The sequence below is a fragment of the Anoplopoma fimbria genome, chromosome 7, assembly GCF_027596085.1.
Source record: "Anoplopoma fimbria isolate UVic2021 breed Golden Eagle Sablefish chromosome 7, Afim_UVic_2022, whole genome shotgun sequence".
In the NCBI taxonomy this organism is placed as follows: domain Eukaryota; kingdom Metazoa; phylum Chordata; class Actinopteri; order Perciformes; family Anoplopomatidae; genus Anoplopoma; species Anoplopoma fimbria.
In genome coordinates this window covers 6,032,041-6,053,992 of record NC_072455.1, presented here as the reverse complement: position 1 = coordinate 6,053,992, position 21,952 = coordinate 6,032,041, and the positions used below count along the sequence as shown (strand labels likewise).

Here is a 21,952-nt window from a genome sequence, read left to right as displayed (position 1 = left end):
CTGGAGGCAGGGGTCGCCTAGGTGAGCTCATGTGAGGTCACCTTTTGTTGTTCTTTGACCTCTGGTTGCACAGAGGAATCGTGCAGAGTCATCATGATTTGGTGAAAGATTACCTCTTTTTAAAGCCTCGTCCTTTGTAATCACACCAGAATTTCAATGTCTCCTTCATCAACTTTGTTTGGAAAGAGAGCACACATTTAATCACAGCAGAGGGATGCTAATTTGTGCAGCATTGCTAACTAGTACACATTAAAAGTGAGGGTATAGTGCGCTGCAGGGATGATTTGTTTTTGCAGTCCAACCAGGAAGTTTGCATTGCATTGGTTACCTAAACAAAAAGCCATTTATCAATTGGATTTGGGATTAAACGCTTTGTTCAGCAAGATAATCCTCACAAAAGAACACCACTTTTAGGATTTTTGAAGGATAAGAAGTAAAAAGCTAATGTTATGCTATAAACAAACTGCACCACAGTCACATGACTGTACATCGCCACAACTAAGCTTAGAGCTGACTCATGTTTAGCACTGTGACGTTAAGAGGTCTCATCTTAATACTTAGCAACCAACTTTTTTTTAAGACATGTTAAAGAGTCAAAATTCACAAGAAGGAACGTATTTTATGTTGTAGAACAAAACGTTAAAATCTCTTAAGCTTGTTTTACCCACAGCGCACCTAACCAAAAACACATTCAACAAAAAAACACTGACTTCAAGACGAGGTAACAGAAAATGCTAAATCATTTCCAGGTTTTACGACTCCTTCCTGCAGCAAGACAGACATCTGATATAAAATAAACTGTGCTTCTGAGCCTCTTAAAGATGGTTGCTTTAATTAGACTTGTCATCTTTTGTCCTATTTCTCTCTCCGCTGGTGACATTTGAATAGAAAGCTATAATTATGAAAGCTGCAGTTTACTTCATGTTTCCCTTCAATCTTTGCAACAGTAATCAAAACAGTAATTATGCCAGGGAGACTACAGTTTGTTGATAATTGAGGAGCTACTATCATACGAGTCGGATTTCATTTTGCTGTTTGAGGACGTGGATGAACTAAGGAGGGTGTGTGTGTGTGTGTGTGTGTGTGTGTGTGTGTGTGTGTGTGTGTGTGTGTGTGTGATAACAGCAACATAATCAACAGCGAGGGAACAAAACGTGGCAGGGACTGCTGATGTTACACAACTAGTTGAGCAGCGATGGCCGTTATCTTCCTCCGGCTGGTCACCATGGAGGTGTTGCCCGGGCGACCGTTGCCGGGATGTGACTCAGCAGGTTTTTCTTCCCTCCCTCTAACAGACAGGCTCACACCTCCTCAGATAAGTTGACACGCATCCTTCAAAAGACAACAGGCGATCGATATATTGATCCCTCCGTGGCAAAAACAACAAGCATACACCAGCTCCAACACAAACAGCTTCCAACAACATGCAGCACTGACTGACTGCTGAAGATGAGCAGCCATGTAGTGATGTCAGCTTGAGAAAAGAATACACAGGGAAACATGCAAATACCACGAAGAAAACAAAGAATGCTCTCTTTACAATTAATGTCATATACTGTAAGTAGCTTTAATTGGATTGAACTACTAATAAATACATTATCCCTACCTCTATTTATCTTGTCATTTAATCTATATGATGTAGGTTAAATATAAGATAAGATAAGATAAGATAATCCTTTATTAGTCCCGCAGCGGGGAAATTTGCAGCCAAATATCAGCCAATATATTCTGCTGTCTCAAGGGGGAAAAAGAAAAGAACAAGCAGACAGAAGACATGGGAAGTTCCTACTTTTACAAAATGAATGCTGAAAGATGAATAATGAATAATACATGTCCGGCCTGCAGCCATGCAGTAAAAGAAATGCAGCAATTCAAGAAATCCTTCTGTGTGTGTGTGTGTGTGTGTGTGTGTGTGTGTGTGTGTGTGTGTGTGTGTGTGTGTGTGTGTGTGTATCAACGAGGCTTTGTCAGATATCAATTTCATCCAGCCTACGCCAGTCTGACAATACAATTTTATTCTGAAGACAGCAAGTGGATGAATCCCAGAATTAAAAGAAGGAGTCTGATTTGAATCTAACAGGCTGCAGATAATATACATATTAGAGTGAAAAATCCGGACATGTTAATTAAAGTATCTCATTATGCTGTGATTGTGGGCTACTAATGGTTGAGGAAGAGCATGCCTCACTGCAAAACAGAAATCTTGTCATGGAGATTTAAAGTCCAGGCGGGTGTTTTCATCTGGAACATAAGGAAGTGAAAGTCAAGACAAGTCATTTAGAAAGATCCAAAACCTGTTTTCTATGCCGAGGTGTGTCAGCTGACCGTACAGATGGACAACGTAGGAAGAAAACAGTATGTGATCTGACAGACAAGAAGGAGATAAACACTTAAAATGAGATGTCTCGACTGTCTGTCTGATAATGAGACTCTAAGGTCATGGTCAGCTGAACGAAACACTCCAGACAGACGTAACACAATCAGCAGCGCTGATTAAACCAGCAGTCATAGCAAATCAAATAAGGAGCGGCGAGGGGCCTTCGGTTTGACCCGTCTGTGTACCGCCAGGTGGAAAGAGTGAGGCTAACACGGACGCCTGATTCTGCTGTGAGAGGATGGCACACTAAGGGTTAAAACATTAACTGAATAACTGAACGGAGATGGAGTTAAAAAGGTAAAAGCGGGGAAACATTAACTTAAGTTTAACATTCAACTAGTTTAAGTGTCAAGGGCGTCTGGTCGACATGTACGGTCTTGGTTAGAAAATGGGGCTGTGTGAAATGGAATAAAATGAATATAAATGTGGATATGTCGTGATCAGGGTCATAGCTCCTCTCATTGACAAAAAAGCCTCTGGAATTTTTATTTCAATTTGCATTTTTCAGCACAAATACAATGTGCAGAGGTAACAAATACTCTTTAACATCTGATAGAGTTGTACAGAGACATGTTTGCTTTTAATTATTGTCATTCAATAAGAAAAAATGACAAACACTTGCTGGTTCCAAAAATATGAGTGGTCCTTTCTCTGGTTTATATCATTGTGTATATTTTTAAAGTTTGGACTGTTGGTCAGACTAATCAAGCAATGTGAGGATGTAACCTTGGTTGAGGAACATGCAATGGACACTATTCACTCATTTCTTTACATTTTATCGACCAAACATGTCATCATCTATGTAGTTAACGGAATACGTGACGATGGGAAGTCAACTGTCATTTTCCTATCAGACCTCAGCCAATGCTACTTAATATCTAAATGTGGTTTTATTTAATGCACAACATATCAGGACTATTTTGCAGAGGCTAAACACATGCTACTATATGCTGTGTTAAGTGGCAGTTGTTCATGCTACAGTCTACACTTTTGCCTTTACAAATAAACATAAAAATAAATACATTTTCTCAATTTAACTCTTTAATTGTTTGGCCCCCAAAAATTGTTAAAAAACAGCGAGTACAATTTATATTTTATATTATATTCAAATTGCATCATTAATCCAAAAAAAATATGAGGTTATTCCACTTACTATCATAAAAGATAATGAAAAAATAATTCACTTTTGAGGACACTGTAAACTTTTTACCTATGAAATACCTTAAGATAAATATAAATAAATAAAAATATAAATTGCATTATTAATCAAATCTGCTGCATAGTAAATGCAATTTGACTACATACATATTCGCCATCTTGTCTCATGTTTATCTGGCATTTAAAAAAAAAAAAAAGATCAGCCTAAGGAAATACTCATGTGAAGTGTTATATTAATACAAAAATACCACAATAAATATACAAATGTCATATCCAGCCCAACTTTTTTTTACACTTGTATAGCATTAGTTGCTTTGACAGTCATGTCACACCTCATACATTCGGCTGGGTGTGTTGAGAAAATGAAGAAAAAAGACTCATTTCCGACTAGAGTGATTTTATGATGAAAAAAGAGACACATCCGGGACACAATGAGCATGGCAACAATGTCGCTTCTTTCCAGCACACGCATCCAGTACGGTCACATCTAACGCTACATTTCATGGTGAAACAGGGGGAACTGTTACATTGTGTCGCCTCAGTGTCCCCCCCCTGTAGCAGGCACCCCAAAGGCCTGAGACCTCCAAAACGAGGATGCACTCACACAATAAATGTCCATTAAATTCACACACAAACTGCACAACATCGGCAGTGCAGGAGGATGCACAGACACACACACACACACACATTTTTTTTTTCTCCACCTAAAACACACAGTAACCGATAAAAGAGATACAAAAAAAAAAAAAAAAAAAAAAAAGCACCGCATGTTACCTTCCTGATGCCTCAATTCCAGCTCGGACACAACAATTCATCGTTTTTTTTCTCCTTCTTTGGGTTGGAATGGGGATGTGTGTTTCCTTACACGAGTGGATTTGACATTCTCCTCATCATGATGGTGTTTTCTTATTTTTTTTTTTTCTTCCAGTCCCATTCCTGTGTCAATGACGTTCACTTCCTGTTTCCCATCCTTGCAGCAGCAGCAGCAGCAGCAGAGGCAGCAGAGGCTCCCACCCACAGTCTATGTGATGGTAAAACAGGCAGCAAGGGGAGAAAAAAAAATAAAAAAAAAAATCTGATCAATAATTCATCCAGTCACTGCAAAACAAACGGATGGGATCAAACAGAAAACAGAAAAAGAAACAACAGTGCCACTGCATGGTCCTGTGCAGTGTGCAGTGGTGGAGGAAGTACTGCTTATGCCACACTGTAAAAAATACTACACTCTAAAGAAAAAGCATTCTGCATTCAAAATGTTAAGTATGCAAGTATTATTAGTAAAAAATGTCAACTCAAACGTTTATGCATTGTGCAGTAAAATGTCTCATCAGTGTTTTTCTATTAAATATGATGTTTTGGAATGTTTTTATTGTATGTTGCATTTTGCTGCTGTAGATGATGATAGTTGTGCTCTTTATTAACACTTGAATATATTGTAGGTAGTTTAATCTACAGCAATGCATCATATTCTGTAAGATAATCATATGTTTGTAACGTCGCTGTCCTGTGAGAACCAAGTCTCTCTGAATAATCAACTTTTCATGAGCTCAGAGAGAGATGAATATCCAGCTGATCCATAAGGGCTTCAGAAGGTTTATTTAGCTTGAGCTGTACGATCATTTTTTCTCAACCAACGAAGGAACATTTCATCCTTCAGTTAAAAAAACCCCCCCCCCCATTAAAATTCAACACATCTGCGAACACATGGTTTTTACTGGGCAGGAAGTGTGTTATCAGTAAAATGCAAAATACTCATGGAAAGTACAAGTACCTCAAAATTATACTTAAAAGCACTAACACTGTAAAAATAGACGGAAAGTAACTAAGTACACTCACTCAAGTATTGCACTTAAATGCAATTTGAGGTACTTGTACAATACTTGAGTGTTTCTATTTTACTCTACTTTATTCTTACTTACACTACATCTCACTTTATTACAAAGCACTTTGAAAATCCTACATCTTATGCTAGACTAATGTTCATGCATTTTTGATCAGGATTAATCCCAAACTCCCTCAGATGCCGTTAAACAAGCTGCAACAGATGGACAGAAGACAAACAAATGAAGAGGAGATTTTTTTTTCACGTTTTGAGTTTATAATCTTTCAGCAAAACAGTATTTAATAAAATAAAATAATTTGAACATATTCATTCAGTACAACAGATCAATATATATCTGTAATTTAACCAGAACAAGAACGTTTTACCACCATTTCCTCCTGTTTCTTATATTGTTACTACCCAACAGTACCACCTATCGACCAATACGAGTAATGTTTTCTTACACACTTACTTGGTCTGAGCTAATTTTCTTGATCCTAAGTGAACGTTACTAATAGATATGAGATAATCTACTGCAGTGATGACAAGATGATTTCAAAGTTAAGTAAGCAGTAAAATAAGCTCCAGAAATCTACACTTCACACTACTTCCATCTCATCTAGAGCAGATCAAATTCTCCATCTTTACACTTTATTCATTAACAGCTTCATTTGACAATAATGAATGTTTATTTCCTCACAGTACACTTGTGTTTCCACCGTCCCATCCTGGTGTTTCTTATTAAAACAAGCTGAAAATGATTTCTCTTTTGATCTCTCATTAATTAAATTACTTGAAGTCTTCATGATGCAGCGTGACAGAGACTTAAACAACCCAAAGAGTCAAACTTTGCACTTCTCTCCTGGTCAAGTCTCCTCCAGACTGTGATAGAAACCGGTGTCTCTGCGGTGCTGTTGGACCGGCATGTTCCTCCTGGTGCTGTTGACCTTCTCCAGGTCGATCTCCACCAGCACCACGCCCGGCTTCTCCCCTCCGCAGTCGGCCAGCACCTCGCCCCACGGGTCCACCGCCAACGCGTGGCCGTACGACTGACGCTTCTCGTGGTGCCGGCCGACCTGCGCCGCCGCCAGGACGAAACACTGGTTCTCGATTGCCCGAGCACGGAGCAACACCTGTGAATAAATACATACAATTTGTGTTTACAGTTATCCCTTTAATTGCAAGAGTGAGAAATCAAACAAACTGTTCTCCGTGGTCCTTTAATGACTCATCCCACCTCCCAGTGAGTAGCTCCTGTTGCTACAGTGAAGGCTGATGGGTACGTCAGGATCTCTGCCCCTTGTCTTTGCAGAGCCAGCGATAACTCAGGGAACCTCAGATCATAGCAGATACCAAGGCCGACCTGTGGGGACAAAATAAAACAATAGTCAAGTAAAGACACAGGAAACACTCTGATCTTAACGTTAATATTTACAATTGGGAAGCCAAAGTGGAGCTAAAATATGCCTGAACATTTTCTCCATAAAATTCCAGGATATTAACAAATGATTTGAGCTAAAATAAATGTAAATACTAAAAATCTCCTACTGTATCTTACACAACAAAGACAAACAGTTAAAGGGTCGGGAGTTTTGGTAACTCAAAGCTAAAACTTATAATTCCTGATTAAAAATATTTCCAGTCAACTAAATTTAAACCTGACAGTAAAATAAACACATTACAGTTAAACATAAGAGATATTTAGAATTTTGCATTAAGGTTTCAGAGCTGAAAACTATTCTAGTATCCTCCAACTGCTTTCTGTGACCTAAAAATTAGGAATTCATGTGCATTTACAGCTCTACTTGGGGATAATTATCATTTCATAAAATGACACCTTGCCGATGGGAGTTTGGACCGGAGACACGAGGGAGGGTCCGGGGATGGTGAAGGCACTTTCTTTAAGGGACACGCCTTTTTCTGGCAGTTCCACATCAAACAAATGGGACTTCCTGTATACTGAAACGATGTCACCTGTGGGTGTAACGACAATTTGTCGGTATGTGTTTTATGAGGGTGTTTCTGAGGGTGGGAGATTGTTTAATGAGCTGTACCTTTATCATTAATTATGATGTGACTGTTGTAGATGCGTCTGTCAGACTCCCAGTCGGGTCCTCGTTCATGAAATCCTCCAAGAGACAGCCACACATCCAACTTCCTGAAAGAAGGAGGAGTTAAAAATACCTGAAGAAACCCCAAAACAAGTGACAATAATTCACATCCTCCACATGTGACACATTAAACAGAAGTACAGTAGCTGCCTGCTGATGGATTCAGAGTTTGCTACCGAATACATATTTACACTATGTAACAATAAACGTACTAAGCCCAGACTGGTTCTCCAGCTCTAAATTCTGAGGCACACAAGATCTCATTTTTTTATTTGTTTGTATAGAAAACAGTCCATTTTGCTTAAAGGAAAGGTGAAGAAAAACCTTGTTGGGTCTTTGGAAATGTCTGTCAAAGTGGGAAGTGGAATAAAATACCTAAAACAAGCCTAGGAACAGAAACAACATAACTGTTTGTCTACCTGGCCAGCTGAGTGTACTGTGAGATGGTGTCTCCCTTCAGGCTCTCGGACAGCGACAGCGTCTCCTCTCGACTGGATCCGATGTAGTCGAAGCCCTCTGGGAGGAAGACCATGGCGGCCCCTCGCTCTTTAGCCTCCTCCACCAGCTGCTTACAGGCGGAGAAGTTGGCCTCTTTGTCCGGGGTGGCTGTCACCTGACACACTGCAGCCACTGGGTGGTGTAAAGACGACATCCTGCACAGAGAAGAGGTTGTTGTTATATCCAGAGCACAGAAGCTGCATGCACTGGCATAGATAGAACCATGGTTGACCATTAACTAGACCAGTTATTTTGTATTATATTCATTGTGTAATATTGCACAGCTTTGCACCACTGGCTATCTTACTATGAGATATGGGGACTTTCAAATGCAATATGTGAACTAAAAACTCAATCTATTCATGTTCTGACTTCCAGTTTAGTCATTTATGTTTGCAGATATTAACTTTACTTTACAACACAAATGTAGTTTCTATCATAAGGTCCTTGTTAAGAGGGACAGCTGTTATATAGCAAAACAAAACACTCCCTTGTCAGGATAATAAGCTTACCTGTTTTGTAGCTTGATCCTTTGAAGAGAGGCCAAATTCTTTGCAGAAGTTCCCAAAATGCACCTGACCATGAACATTGGTCCAAGTGACGTTTAGTCCATGATAGAAGCTCATATGTTTGGTTCAGTGTGTTCAGTGCACAGCAGGAGGAACCAGCCGAGCTGCTGTCTTCTTCTGTTGATTATCAGAGGATTAAATCCAACATTAAGGCACACCACCTCCACCTGCTGGAGAGTATTTGCTTTTGACTGACAAAGTGTGAAACACTGGAGTGTTGAGGGAAATTGACTTTTCTTGTTGGTGTAAAAACAATAAACTTAGATGATTAACATGAACAATTTTCATTAAGAGTCTGTTTATAAGGCTTTGGTTGGTTAAAGTGCTGAATTGTTTGGATGAACTTCAATCTATTTTTGAACATTTTTAACAGGTTTACTATAATAAAATGTACTTCTGTAAAATGATAAATGGCATTATAAAAAACGAACAGCACATGTGTTGATAGTAGTGAAAAATAAATCCTGCACTTGAATTGATTAAAATTCAGTTTTTCTATACAACACCAGAGAGAATTGTGTCATCTCAGTTAGTGGCCATTTTAGAGGCTTGTGGTGCTGTTGGATATTTAATTGCATATTGAAAGGTGTTGTCTATAAAAACAGAATATTAATCAATACAAGTGCAGGATTCATTTTTCACTGCTGTTCAGAATGCGGGTTGAAGTTTTTCTTGGAGCAAGGCAGTGGTGGAAGTAACTATGTACATTTACTCGATTACTGTATTTAATGACAATTTTCAGGGTACTTTTAATTCACTTGAGTATCTCCATTTGTTGTTACTTTATACTTCTAGTACACTACATTTCAGATCGGAATATTACTATCTCATAATTATGAGATAGTAAGTGATAATTATGATACTAAGTGATAATTATGAGATACTAAGTGATAATTATGATACTAAGTCATAATTATGAGATAGTAAGTCATAATTATGATACTAAGTGATAATTATGAGATAGTAAGTCATAATTATGATACTAAGTCATAATTATGAGATAGTAAGTCATTATTATGAGATACTAAGTCATTATTATGAGATACTAAGTCATAATTATGAGATAGTAAGTGATAATTATTAGATGGTAAGTCATTATTATGAGATACTAAGTCATTATTATGAGATACTAAGTGATAATTATGAGATAGTAAGTGATAATTATTAGATGGTAAGTCATTATTATGAGATAGTAAGTGATAATTATGAGATAGTAAGTCATTATTATGAGATACTAAGTGATAATTATGATACTAAGTGATAATTATGAGATAGTAAGTGATAATTATGAGATAGTAAGTCATTATTATGATACTAAGTGATAATTATGATACTAAGTGATAATTATGAGATAGTAAGTGATAATTATGAGATAGTAAGTGATAATTATTAGATAGTAAGTCATTATTATGAGATAGTAAGTCATAATTATGAGATAGTAAGTGATAATTATGAGATAGTAAGTCATTATTATGATACTAAGTCATAATTATGATACTAAGTCATAATTATGAGATAGTAAGTGATAATTAGGAGATAGTAAGTGATAATTATTAGATAGTAAGTCATTATTATGAGATAGTAAGTCATAATTATGAGATAGTAAGTCATTATTATGAGATACTAAGTGATAATTATGATACTAAGTGATAATTATTAGATAGTAAGTCATTATTATGAGATACTAAGTGATAATTATGATACTAAGTGATAATTATGAGCTAGTAGGTCGAAAATATGAGATAGTAAGTCATTATTTTGAGAAAGTTTCTCATTTTAATGACTTACGAGATCTTTATTATTTTTCATTACAGTGGCCAAAATGGGTTTCCATACTTTACAGATGGATATTACAAAACATAAATATAAACTATATTATGATGTAGTATGAGAAGTTAAAATAAGACCATATTTAAAAAAGCCACCAGGCAGTATATATAAATATATTTAAAACCAGCTTCATTTCCGGACAGGCGTTCTGGTGAGACAGCTATGATACTAAGTCATAATTATGATACTAAGTGATAATTATGAGATAGTAAGTGATAATTATTAGATGGTAAGTCATTATTATGAGATACTAAGTCATAATTATGAGATAGTAAGTGATAATTATGAGATAGTAAGTCATTATTATGAGATACTAAGTCATAATTATGAGATAGTAAGTGATAATTATTAGATAGTAAGTCATTATTATGAGATAGTAAGTGATAATTATTAGATACTAAGTCATTATTATGAGATACTAAGTGATAATTATGATACTAAGTCATAATTATGATACTAAGTCATAATTATGAGCTAGTAGGTCGAAATTATGAGATAGTAAGTCATTATTTTGAGAAAGTTTCTCATTTTAATGACTTACGAGATCTTTATTATTTTTCATTACAGTGGCCAAAATGGGTTTCCATACTTTACAGATGGATATTACAAAACATAAATATAAACTATATTATGATGTAGTATGAGAAGTTAAAATAAGACCATATTTAAAAAAGCCACCAGGCAGTATATATAAATATATTTAAAACCAGCTTCATTTCCGGACAGGCGTTCTGGTGAGACAGCTCTATACATCCGGCCCGGGGTCCTTCTCAGCAACACCCTTCCAAGATGGCAGCCAACAGTAGCAGCACGGGAAGCAAACCCAGCAACAGCGCCTGGGGAAAACCGTCCGGCCCGTCCGCCGAGCAGGTACTTTCACCTCCACTTTCACCTCCACTGTCCCCTCCTTTAGCCGGTAGACTCGGTGTAGTTGTTGGTTTAGTCGGGAGCTATGAATATAAAGGCGATAATCTGGCTCCTAGCTAGCTGAGGCTAACGTTAGCATCCCCATCGCCATCATTCTGCCTTCTCACCACCACACAGGGAGCCAGCGTGAAGCCTGTGATACTAATGATACTAATGACAATGTCATTGAGTTTGGGCTTCTGGGTTTGTTTATATTTAATAAACATAATGTTAGGCCCTTAATGGGAATGGTGTGCTTTGGTGAAAAGGTTTTTCCCAGTGGAAGACAGTGTGAGAAGCTATTTTTATCACTGGAGACCATTAAACCAACAAACCACTCCAACTATGTAATATAATATAATATTCCGTTACAAAAGCCCTGTATTCAAAATGCTGCCTATGTAACAGTGCATAAACACTGTTGAATTAAATTGACTTTTAAATTAGTCTCCCTTTTATTTGACTAATATATATATATTTTTTCTGACATTTTGGACCAGACTTTATATATATATATATATATATATATATATATATATATATATATATATATATATATATAAAGTCTGGTCCAAAATGTCAGAAAATAAGGATAATCACCCATCACACTTTTCTACATCCTCATATAAGATAAGATAAGATAAGATAATCCTTTATTAGTCCCACAGCGGGGAAAGTTACAGGATTACAGCAGCGTAGAGGATAGTGCAAACAAGAGACATAGTAAAAAAACAAGATCAAAAATAAGTATTATAAATAAGCAAATGAGCAGTAAAAAACAGTAAAGAATCCACAGTAACTGAAATATTATATATACAGACAGAAACTATTATAACTATTGTATTGCACAGTGTATTTGTATTGCAAACTATTTGTTTTCCCAAACCAACAAAGCGAAACACAGAGATATCACATTTATCATAATGGAAGAATTTAGGAAACCCTAAATATTCACTGGGATGCTGGAACTAGTGGATTTGGGGGATTTTGCTTTTGGAATTTTTTCGACAGCTGTCAGTAATCCAAACATTTGACATTTACAGTGACAGAAAGTAGAGACAAGTAGTACTTTATCCTACCAGTTTGTAAATATTTAGTGTTTTTGCTTTAAAATATTGACATAAATCAGAGACACTGCAGAGTTATAGACACAATATTTGCTGCCAAAATGTAGTGGATTAGACATAGAAAGTTGCATTAATTTGTATCATTTGGAAATTCTCAAATAATTTAAATGTACCTCAAAATAGTACAACGACTGTCTGTGTTTATAGTCACTGATAAAGCATAGTCAGTGTATAACCTTATTTAGCAATCAAATCTTAAAGCACAGTGTGGCTGCAACTATATATTTTATTATCTTTTTACTTATCAAATAGTCCATACATTTAAAAAAATCAGTAGGTCTCTACAATATGTTAAGTTCTGAAAATGTTGTTACAACTTTCTAGAGTTTATTAGTAGATCAACTGCCATAAATCCAAAGTACTTGATTTATAAAGATATACATAATGAAGTAAAAATATTTAATTTGTTTAATTGATGATCACAACTGGAATTGTGTCATCACTACAGAACTGACTCAACCTAAAAATGAATAAACATGACACATGTCTGTGCGTCTCTTATGTCGCTGATGGTGTATTTTTGTGTGACAGGTGGTGGCAACATTTCAGAGGATGCGTCAGGAGCAGCGCGGTATGGCGTCTAAATCTGCAGAGTTGGAGATGGAGATCAACGAGCACAGGTTGGTAGCAGATGTTCTCTAATCTTTAGCCTTAACTCCAAACATTAACATAAGAATATGTCCTAAGTCACAAATATATCACATAAACTGATTCGTTGAGTGGATCTGGGAGTTGTCATTTTTGTTTTTTGACTTCACTTATTTTTCCATCCAGCTTAGTAATTGAAACCCTGAAGGAAGTGGACCCTTCAAGGAAATGCTTTCGTCTAGTAGGAGGAGTGTTGGTGGAGCGGACAGTAAAAGAAGTTCTACCAGCCTTGGAAACCAACAAAGAACAGGTGATGGATGAGAAAAGAAAAAACGATGTACCATTACATTATCTATCAAATAGGTTTAAATATGTATTTAAACTCAAGGTATATACTTGCATAGTCAACGAATTCCTTTAAACTTTTTAATCCACTGATAACAATCACCTTCTAATACATTATGAATATGAATAAGTTTAACTTAATTTAAAGCGAGTCAAAAGACAACTTTAGGCATGAAAAAAAATAAAATTAATTCAGAAGAAAACTGTCTCAAATTTCTTTCCCTTTTTTTCCCTCCTCAGATCTCAAAAATTATCGACACCATCAACACACAGATGCAGACGAAAGGACGGGAGCTGACGGAGTACAGGGAGCGCTACAACATCCGGCTGATGGGGGAGGGAGAAGGGGAGACGCAGGGCCAGTCGGCAGCGTCATCCAGGGACAACGAAGGAGGCGGGTCTAAAAGCGGAGCCGGTGTTTTAGTGTCGTAGTTTGTGATAACGGAGGGCGACCGTAGGGCCATATTATTTCTGAAGTACTGGTTAAAAAAAAAAACGGTTGGAGTCATGGAATATAGGTTTCAAATTGAACTTTTCACACAATAACATTGGTTTTGATTAAATTTCTGCTTTACACTTGGTATTGAAGTTCTTTGCAACAGACACAAACTCACTATACATAGCGTTATGTATGTGTGAATGACAGTTAAGGGTGTTGGTCTTACGTCTGCCTTTCAATGAAGCTGACTTCTTTTAATTTCTGAAATATTATGGCATAAATTAAACAATTAAAGTCTGAGTACTTGTTATAGTCTTACTCTCATTTACACATGAGCAAATAAATATTTCCCCCCCATAATAATATAATATAATTCCCAAAGGTGCTAGGTTAAAAATTCACAGCAAAAAAACAATGCCTAAAACATACTCGAGTGCACATGAAATTAAAAACAAATCACAGTGCATTTTTAGGTAAACACACGCATTTTGTAGACTTAGAATTAGCTAGGAAAAAAAACTGATTTCACAAGGCCCTTTAGTAGGTTAAGCTTTATAAAAATGCACCCTTTCCAAGGCAGTTCAGGTCCTAGAAGGCTTTTTGACAACATCTGTTTTGAGCACGAACAAGAGATTATTCTGTAAACATGTCACTATAGATCAAAGAGAATGTGTCACCTTTGTTCACCAGTTTTCTGTGAAATATTTTAGTCACGATTGTTTCCACGTAATTTAAGGTCAGTTATTTGTTCAGTGGTAACTAAAGCACATGTCATGGATTGAAAAGTGAGTGACAAGAAGTCAGAGCTACCAAAACCTCAATATTTAATGAAGCCCTGCCACTGAAATGAAAGTTGTCATATTCTTTCTGGTCTGTAGCTTGATCTTGGTTAAATTAATTTGTTAACTCAGTCTAAACTTTGGAAATGCCGCCCAGGACCTGATGTGAGATGTCTGCACTGTTCATGTAGTCGTCAAGACAAAAATGTTTTTGTTGATGGTCATGAATAAAAAAATATCACAACTGTGCTTTTTGTGTACTGTCTTAAATACTTGCTACTGGATGCCAACAAGCCACTTAGTGTTTAGTATGACTTAACATCACGGCTGTAATGTTTTCCAGGAAGTTAAACCCATTTCCATCCTTCTTACTCACCAAATAGTCTGTTTTACTGATGCATGAAAATATGAATGTAGTCTATAGTTTCATACAACTACAGCCTTTGTTTACATGATATATATACAAATATATATATATATATATACAAATATATATATATATTTTAGGCGTATTTCACATTCCTGGTTTTCTTGGGGATTAAGGCAATGAGATTTTTTTAACCGACTGTCACCTAATTTTATTTGCGTGAGTTTTTAATGACAATTAGATTTCTTTAATTTATATTAAAAATAAAAACTGCAAAAAATTGCCTATTGTATTTTTGTAAGCTATAGGGGGGATATCCCTATGTGCCTGTGATGGACAGATGTTGGTTACATAAGCTTTGCATTAGAAGGGGTGTTGCTCTAAAATAGCAGATAGCGCAATGTTGCCTTTTTGTTGGTTTGTGGATATTTTTACAGAATGTTAGACATTTTTTTGAGACTAGCTGCTTTAGATCATTTCAGGTTGTTTCATTGTTGCAGAGTCTCAAATGTATTTTGGAAATTAATATAAAACTATATGATGATACTGTACGTCATACATATCTATATAGAGTCGAGTATTCCATTATTTAGCAAAATATCATAGTTCTACAAGTTAATGGTGCAAACACACTAGACATAAGATTCTGAATATAATAAAAGCAAAACAACCCGACGAGGATGGGATTCGAACCCACGCGTGCAGAGCACAATGGATTAGCAGTCCATCGCCTTAACCACTCGGCCACCTCGTCCTATGGACTCTTCCGTGATCACGAACATACCCTTATAGAACAAACAAACCACTCTTGTACTTGAAATGACTGTTTCTGCGCTTTCATTCAAATGAACTGAAGCATGTAGTGACCAAAACACTTTATTTCCACCCGTGACAGATAAGCAGCGGTAAAACTGACAACATCATCCTGTGCTACAGGACCAAATCCGGTTGCGCCTTTACGCTCGACATTACGGTCATTACGTATGGACATGCGCAGAATCAGAGCAGAATGGTAACAACCGTGTTGTGTTTTGATGGAGATCACAGAAACTGGATCAGAACCGTCTCTTTATTCGGTACCGTCGAGGCCTGTGTGAACATCTGGGGCAGTTGTGCCACTAACCTGCAGAAAATATGCAAGTGGTCGTTGCATGTGTGCAGAGATAGCATGGGAGTGGTGTTAGCTGCTGCAAGGCTCGGACAGGAATAGCCTCGAACACGCTTTGTGCGCACTAGTTTAGGTCGCTCTGCAGGTTGCTCTGGGATGCATCTCTCCAAGAAATGCTCCGTCTTCAAAGTGGTGCTGAGTGCTCTGCTGCTGGTGGCGCTCCTGCAGCTCATGTACCTCTCCTTCTTGTCCAAGTTTCACGGTAAGCAGCAGCGGTACCGGTACTCCGAGCTGTTCGGGGGCTCCGGGGGGAAGAGGAATGTGCACGCCGAGAAAAACTCGAGGAAGGAGCGTCTGAGGTACTCGCTGTCCACCGGTGGCATCTTCGACAACAGCGGGCAGTACCGGGTCTACAAGAACTTGATTAAAAGTGATTTCACTGCAAACCACAAGCCGGGATCCGACCCAGGGTCAGGGGTTCTGGCTTTGGCCACGCACACAACCATCAACAACCTGCATCAGCTGGAGTCTCTTCTGGAGAGGTGGCACAACCCGCTCTCCGTGGCCATATTTGCGCACGGGCAGGATGTCAAGTTTGCCACGGCTCTGGTTTACGCGCTCAGCTTCTTCTGCCCACAGATCCAATCCCTGGTGGACTTCCATCTGGTCTGCCTCTCCGGAGAGATGGCCAGCTTCCCAGACCAGGACCGGGAGCACTTCGCCGGGCTGGATGACTGCGCGTCCGTGTTCTCCAGACTGGAGAGCCACAGGGACAAACACAAGAACTACGCCATCAGTGGGAACGTCTCCTACCCGAACAACCTGCTGCGTAACGTGGCGCGCAGTGGCACGGACACCTCCTACGTCCTGGTCATCGACATGGACATGGTGCCGAGCGCAGACCTGCACCAGAACTTCTTGGCCCTGATGGCGAAGCGTGAGCCGGTGGGCGATGAGGTCTTCGTGTTGCCCGCTTTCGAGATCCGCCATGCGCGGAAGATGCCCGCCACCAAGGCGGAGCTGGTCCAGCTCTACCAGGTCGGAGAGGTCCGGCCGTTCTACGAGGAGCTGTGTCCCCGCTGCCAGGCCCCCACCAACTACTCACAGTGGGTCAACAGCCACGTGAGGGAGACGGGCACCCTGGAGGTCTCCTACACGCTCACCTGGATGGACCCCTGGGAGCCTTTCTACATCGGGCCCCACACTGTGCCCCTCTATGATGAGATCTTCAAGCAATATGGCTTCAATCGTATCAGCCAGGTTTTGTACAGTTTCAACATACCCCTCCCTTACTTTGGAAACGCTCTTGTTATTATTTTTTAAAAAAGAACATAACTCCAGGTCCACATAGTAGCCGAAGAAGACTATGATATTTAGTTGAAAGCTAGTAAGTGGGTCCTTGAGTTAAGTTAAGTTTTGTCCAATTTGAATAGTCTAATGCAGACCAGGTTTGCAGGTGCATCCAAAGGAAAAAGGAACATTTTCAGTTTGCAGAAATGAGAAAATTATAATAATAGGGATTTTGACAAAAAAGAAAATATTTTCATTTGACCAGCTTTGTTCAAACTAAGCATCATTTAAATATGAGCACATTTAAATTCTGGGGGAGACATTTTACTTAATGGCACTGTTGCACATAAAGTTTGACAAAAGTTTGAATGGATTCACTATTCACTTCTCAGTACACATCTTCCCTACTCAGAAGCTTTTTTTTGTCTTCTTAATAACTTGTTTCTCTCCCACAAAGTGTCCAAAATCCAAAGATATTAAGTTTACTATCAATAAAGACGAAGAAACAAACAAATATTAACAATCGAGAAGCTACAACCAGTGATATTTCTGCTTTAAAAAAATGACTGGATTTAGGCCCTACGCACATTAAACACATGAGTCACTGTGCTTCCTATAAGGAGTAATACTCGGCCTGTAAAAACTCTCTAAAGGGAGGTATCACCAGGGTCATGTTCGGCACATTTATTGACTGAAAGCCTGCGTTACAAAAACAGGGGAGTGGCATTTAAGAGGTCATTAACCAACCAGGGAAGGTCTAATGAAAGACACTATTGAGTTGCATTATGGGAAGTATAAGATCCAGTGATTTGAGAGTTTTACCCACAGGATGTCTGGGCCTCTGCTGCTTCGACTTTGAACTTTCACAGGTTACCTCAACTTTATGGAAGTATGACAGTGACTCAGCGGAATGCCCCTTTAAATGACAATCAACTTTGTTGCCGATTTATTTCATCCTCTGTCCTTCCTGTGGCAACGTCTCTACACTTTGGTTCATCTCCTCTCCCCTCATCGTGCTTTTACCTCTCATCCTTGTGGCTTATTTCATCTCTTCCTCCAGATTTTCTCGCTCTCACCTTTCTTCTCACCTCGTCTCTCCTCTGCTCAATCTGTCTCGCTCACCTCCTTTTCTTTCCCCTTCTCATCACTTCCCACTTCTCACATCTCCTTTTCTCACGGTGTCTCTCCGTCTCCCCCCCCTCTGCAGGCCTGCGAGCTCCACGTGGCCGGCTACAAGTTCTCGGTGCTGAGCTCGGCCTTCGTGGTGCACCGGGGCTTCAAGATCCAAGGGGAGTTCCACGCCAGGAAGGACGAGGAGAACAAACGCAACCGCGTTCTGTTTCGCAGCTTCAAAGAGGGCCTGAAAACCAAATACCCGTCCTCCAAACGCCGGTGCTGAAACAAGAGGAGGACTGCACATCCTGCCTCTATCGGTCTCTAATGAAATCAATGTTCTGCTGAAATATAGGACGTACATCTTTCTTATTTTAACCAGTTTTAGCTTCACGCCAGGCTCTCCGCCCGAAACGTCCTCGTTTTTTCTTTGATTTCTCCCGATGACGGCACAGTAGGAGTTTAATTTAATCCGACGCTTTGGGTTTCATTTCAAGTCCCTCTGAAAGCGAGCAGCAGGGAAAGGTTCTCTGGAGATTTCAGAGAGCGTCCTGCTGGTTGGGACTGAAAGTAAGAAAAGATGGGAAATCTAGATAACGGATGCCATTTGATCGACATTAATGTTAAAGCTTATGATGTATATTTTCTATTTTAAGGCATTTTTGAGCTTGTGCAGATACAAAAATAGACAAAAATCTGACTGCAAGACACAAAGTCTCTACATATTCTCTCCGAGAGACATCCTGTGAGTTCAGCAACACCAAGTTAGAGGCTCAGCATTTAATGACAGCTGATCAAAGATGGCCTTGTTTCTCAAAAGTCCAACTGAAATCACATTTAGTCGTCACTTTTTTGTTTTCAGACGTAACGTCAAATTTATAGTTAAATAAAAAAATCCTTATATCCTAAAGATAGAAAAGTATTGGTATATATGGTTATTGTGCAATATGACTGGCTGTATAAGAACAAGTTTTCCTTATATATAGAGGATTATTCTCCCTTTTTGGTTTTGAGTTCTTTTCTTTTATCACTTTTCTTCCAGTTTGATGTTTCTTTTGAAAGTTGTGCCAATCAATGATGTGGTCCGTCCACCAGGTGGCAACAAGTACTTGAGTTTTAATTGCAGTGTATATTTTTGGCTTGAGGTAAGCATTGGAAACACTACAGCAGAACACAGGGATTACACAACACCAGTGCTGTTTGGCGCTCAAGGGGATGTAAATTCACCGTCGGCACATTTCAGACGTTCTCCTCACCCTGCGAGTGCTCGTTCTCGCCACAAACTGTCTGAAGAGATTAACCACAAGTCCCGAGGACAACAAAGCACTGGGGAACTTTACATAGAACACTTGTACAACACTATGATCACGCCAACACTGTGGTAAACTACTGTATTATATATCTGACGCTGGTAGTCGGTTAGATTATCTTGAGTTAGAGGCTACAGGTAGAAATGTAGCATGAATATAACAAAAAAACTGGACAATCAAAATGTAAACCAAACAAAAGCAGTCTGTGTAGTCAGAAGGATTTCTGTGGAAACGTTAGCTCAACACCACTAGAAAATATCAAATGATTTTATACTCGTATTACTCTGTAACCTACTGGTACATACAGCACATACAGTATTAATCATCAACTACCACTCTTCCTATATACACACCATAAGTACTGCAAAGTGTACAAAATATGTTTAGTTACTTTTAGGTGTTAAGTTGATGTGTAATTGTTGATTTTGGAGCACACTTGTTGTGTTTATGATATATTTATTGTAAAATGATTAAGTTCAACTGGACTGTGTATGATTTTTTTTTTTTAATGACCCTAAGCAGGAAAACTGTAGCACGAGAAATTGTGTTTGGTGCGAAAAAATGATGTTTGGTATGTAATATTTTTGTTTTACAACCACTTAAAAAAAAAAATGTAATTGGTATTTTTTGGAGTGAGATCAACATATGAACATATGACTGCTGTGATGAGGTGATGTGGTACTTTATTTTTCAAAAATCTTTTTTTGTGTGTGTTCACAAAATATAATGCCTGATTTGTATTGTTGGAATTTCTATTAAACCTACTGGATGATTTTTATTTGACCCATAACTGTCAGTCATTATACTTTTTATCATTATTATACAAGCTACACTTAGTTGTTACAACCACTGAACAACATCCTCAGTCATCCGAAAGCTCTTGGAGCACTTGGAAATACGCAAATTCAATCAATTAACTTCACCAGAGGGATTTGTAATGACAAGTATATTAACAGTGTTTCTGAGAATATCCATTAAAGAGGAAGCTGAGGGAAGAACTACAGGGCTTAAAGAGCATAAAGTTATGATGCAATTTGTAGTTTTGTGATTGTCGCGTGTCATTCACGGCAAGAAACAACTACAAGATATCAGTAGGAGTATCGCTCACCAAGCACTTGACACAGTTGACATTTACCTGTGGTGTAACATGGCTTTAGATGGGGGTTTAAAGACATCCCTGCACCAAGAGCATTAGCATGGGGTGGGTGATTACACGGTGACTCAGGCCAGCATCCAATTAAAAGCTCCTTTTTAGTAATTAAGAACTGTTTTAAAGTGGACTTCAGGGAATCCTCAACGAGGCTCCTGTTTAAAATGAATTACTTATCTAACGCCGGCCTACACAGCTAAACGCTTTTTCATTATGTTCTATAATTCTTTGTATGACGAACATTTTAGGAAGTTGACGTAGAAATGCATCTATCTGTTGTCTGTGTAGCTTCAAAGTGTTGATCGGTGAACGGGCCATCTGCCATTGAAGCAGAGCACGTGTGACATTCGCCACTTGACAACTGCCCGAGCCACGGTGGCATTCTGTGGCTAAGCCTGCATTACTGGGCTCGATAATGAGCCAGGCATGCGAGAGCTGGCTGCACGCAACTCCATGCTCTGGCTTTAGACGGGCTTTCTTTGGGAGCACCTAATCACCATCCACCTGATAAAGAAGTGAGTCGCTTGTCTCTTCACTTTTGCTTTCAAGCCTTCCTCTCCAAAGATCTTACTCCAGCGTAAAAGCGTGTATTTTTTAAGGACTTTTATTCATACATCTAAAAATGTCTCGAATTGTAATAGAAGTTTATTTACTTCTGTCCTTTAATACCTTTTCTCACATAATACATAAATGATCAGTTCTTTTTTTTCTGTTTCCTCTTTCTTTTTGTCTTTCCTTTTCCTTGCATAAAAATACTCCATTTTAATTTATGTATGAGGCTTATGTAAGGGCATGTTCGTTGTCTTTTTCATTTATAATGTATGATGAAATGAGTTTTATCATGTGGAACAAAGTACATGCATTGATTAAATGAGTCGGCGAGTAAAAAGTTAAAAAACAAAAATACACAAATTAAAAATACCAAATACTAAAGTAGTATTTTCCCCGCAGCCTACAACTTTTTAATGAAGTTGTTGGTATCAACCCCGTCAAGAAAATGACGGTCTCGTCTACCCATGGTGCTCATTTTTCTCCTCCCCATCTCCCCCTGTCAGGGTGTTAATA

At 38.4% G+C, this 21,952-nt stretch overlaps 4 protein-coding genes and 1 non-coding gene across 8 annotated transcripts in view; 2 read left to right on the top strand and 3 right to left on the bottom strand.

Moving 5' to 3' along the window:
- Positions 1 to 4,479, bottom strand: part of clcn3 (chloride channel 3) — a 35,365-nt gene extending 30,886 nt beyond the window's left edge. For all 4 annotated transcript variants that reach the window (XM_054602022.1, XM_054602025.1, XM_054602024.1 and 1 more), the window contains exon 1: positions 4,310 to 4,479. The gene's annotated coding sequence lies outside the window, so the exon portion shown is untranslated. The remainder of the gene's footprint in view (positions 1 to 4,309) is intronic.
- Positions 4,480 to 5,625: 1,146 nt separating this feature from the next.
- nit1 (nitrilase 1) lies at positions 5,626 to 8,675 on the bottom strand. Its single transcript, XM_054602039.1, has 6 exons — positions 8,479 to 8,675; positions 7,888 to 8,121; positions 7,412 to 7,515; positions 7,195 to 7,331; positions 6,595 to 6,720; positions 5,626 to 6,490 (listed from the first exon to the last, which is right to left on the bottom strand). Exons 1-6 carry the CDS (start codon positions 8,553 to 8,555, stop codon positions 6,224 to 6,226), a joined length of 945 nt encoding a protein of 314 aa, XP_054458014.1. The 5' UTR covers positions 8,556 to 8,675; the 3' UTR covers positions 5,626 to 6,223.
- A 2,439-nt stretch (positions 8,676 to 11,114) lies between these two features.
- On the top strand, positions 11,115 to 14,798 carry pfdn2 (prefoldin subunit 2). Its single transcript, XM_054602042.1, has 4 exons — positions 11,115 to 11,235; positions 12,930 to 13,018; positions 13,173 to 13,296; positions 13,572 to 14,798. Exons 1-4 carry the CDS (start codon positions 11,155 to 11,157, stop codon positions 13,761 to 13,763), a joined length of 486 nt encoding a protein of 161 aa, XP_054458017.1. The 5' UTR covers positions 11,115 to 11,154; the 3' UTR covers positions 13,764 to 14,798.
- Positions 14,799 to 15,588: 790 nt separating this feature from the next.
- trnas-gcu (transfer RNA serine (anticodon GCU)) lies at positions 15,589 to 15,670 on the bottom strand. Its single transcript has one exon. It is a non-coding gene; the product is annotated as a tRNA-Ser (tRNA).
- Positions 15,671 to 15,924: 254 nt separating this feature from the next.
- On the top strand, positions 15,925 to 20,477 carry b4gat1 (beta-1,4-glucuronyltransferase 1). The gene is made up of 2 exons (XM_054602031.1): positions 15,925 to 17,284; positions 18,522 to 20,477. Exons 1-2 carry the CDS (start codon positions 16,181 to 16,183, stop codon positions 18,711 to 18,713), a joined length of 1,296 nt encoding a protein of 431 aa, XP_054458006.1. The 5' UTR covers positions 15,925 to 16,180; the 3' UTR covers positions 18,714 to 20,477.
- The last annotated feature ends 1,475 nt before the right edge of the window (positions 20,478 to 21,952 follow it).

What these genes read in the sequence shown, in the direction of transcription:
- pfdn2 (XM_054602042.1), top strand. Translation starts at nt 11,155, where the DNA reads ATGGCAGCCAACAGTAGCAGCACGGGAAGCAAACCCAGCAACAGCGCC. An exon ending in CCGGCCCGTCCGCCGAGCAG is followed by an intron (nt 11,236 to 12,929) that starts GTACTTTCACCT and finishes TTTGTGTGACAG; the next exon opens with GTGGTGGCAACATTTCAGAG. An exon ending in TGGAAACCAACAAAGAACAG is followed by an intron (nt 13,297 to 13,571) that starts GTGATGGATGAG and finishes TTCCCTCCTCAG; the next exon opens with ATCTCAAAAATTATCGACAC.
- b4gat1 (XM_054602031.1), top strand. Translation starts at nt 16,181, where the DNA reads ATGCATCTCTCCAAGAAATGCTCCGTCTTCAAAGTGGTGCTGAGTGCT. An exon ending in GCTTCAATCGTATCAGCCAG is followed by an intron (nt 17,285 to 18,521) that starts GTTTTGTACAGT and finishes CCCCCTCTGCAG; the next exon opens with GCCTGCGAGCTCCACGTGGC.
- nit1 (XM_054602039.1), bottom strand. Translation starts at nt 8,555, where the DNA reads ATGTTCATGGTCAGGTGCATTTTGGGAACTTCTGCAAAGAATTTGGCC. An exon ending in AGGATCAAGCTACAAAACAG is followed by an intron (nt 8,122 to 8,478) that starts GTAAGCTTATTA and finishes TTCTCTGTGCAG; the next exon opens with GATGTCGTCTTTACACCACC. An exon ending in TCCAAACTCCCATCGGCAAG is followed by an intron (nt 6,721 to 7,194) that starts GTGTCATTTTAT and finishes TTGTCCCCACAG; the next exon opens with GTCGGCCTTGGTATCTGCTA.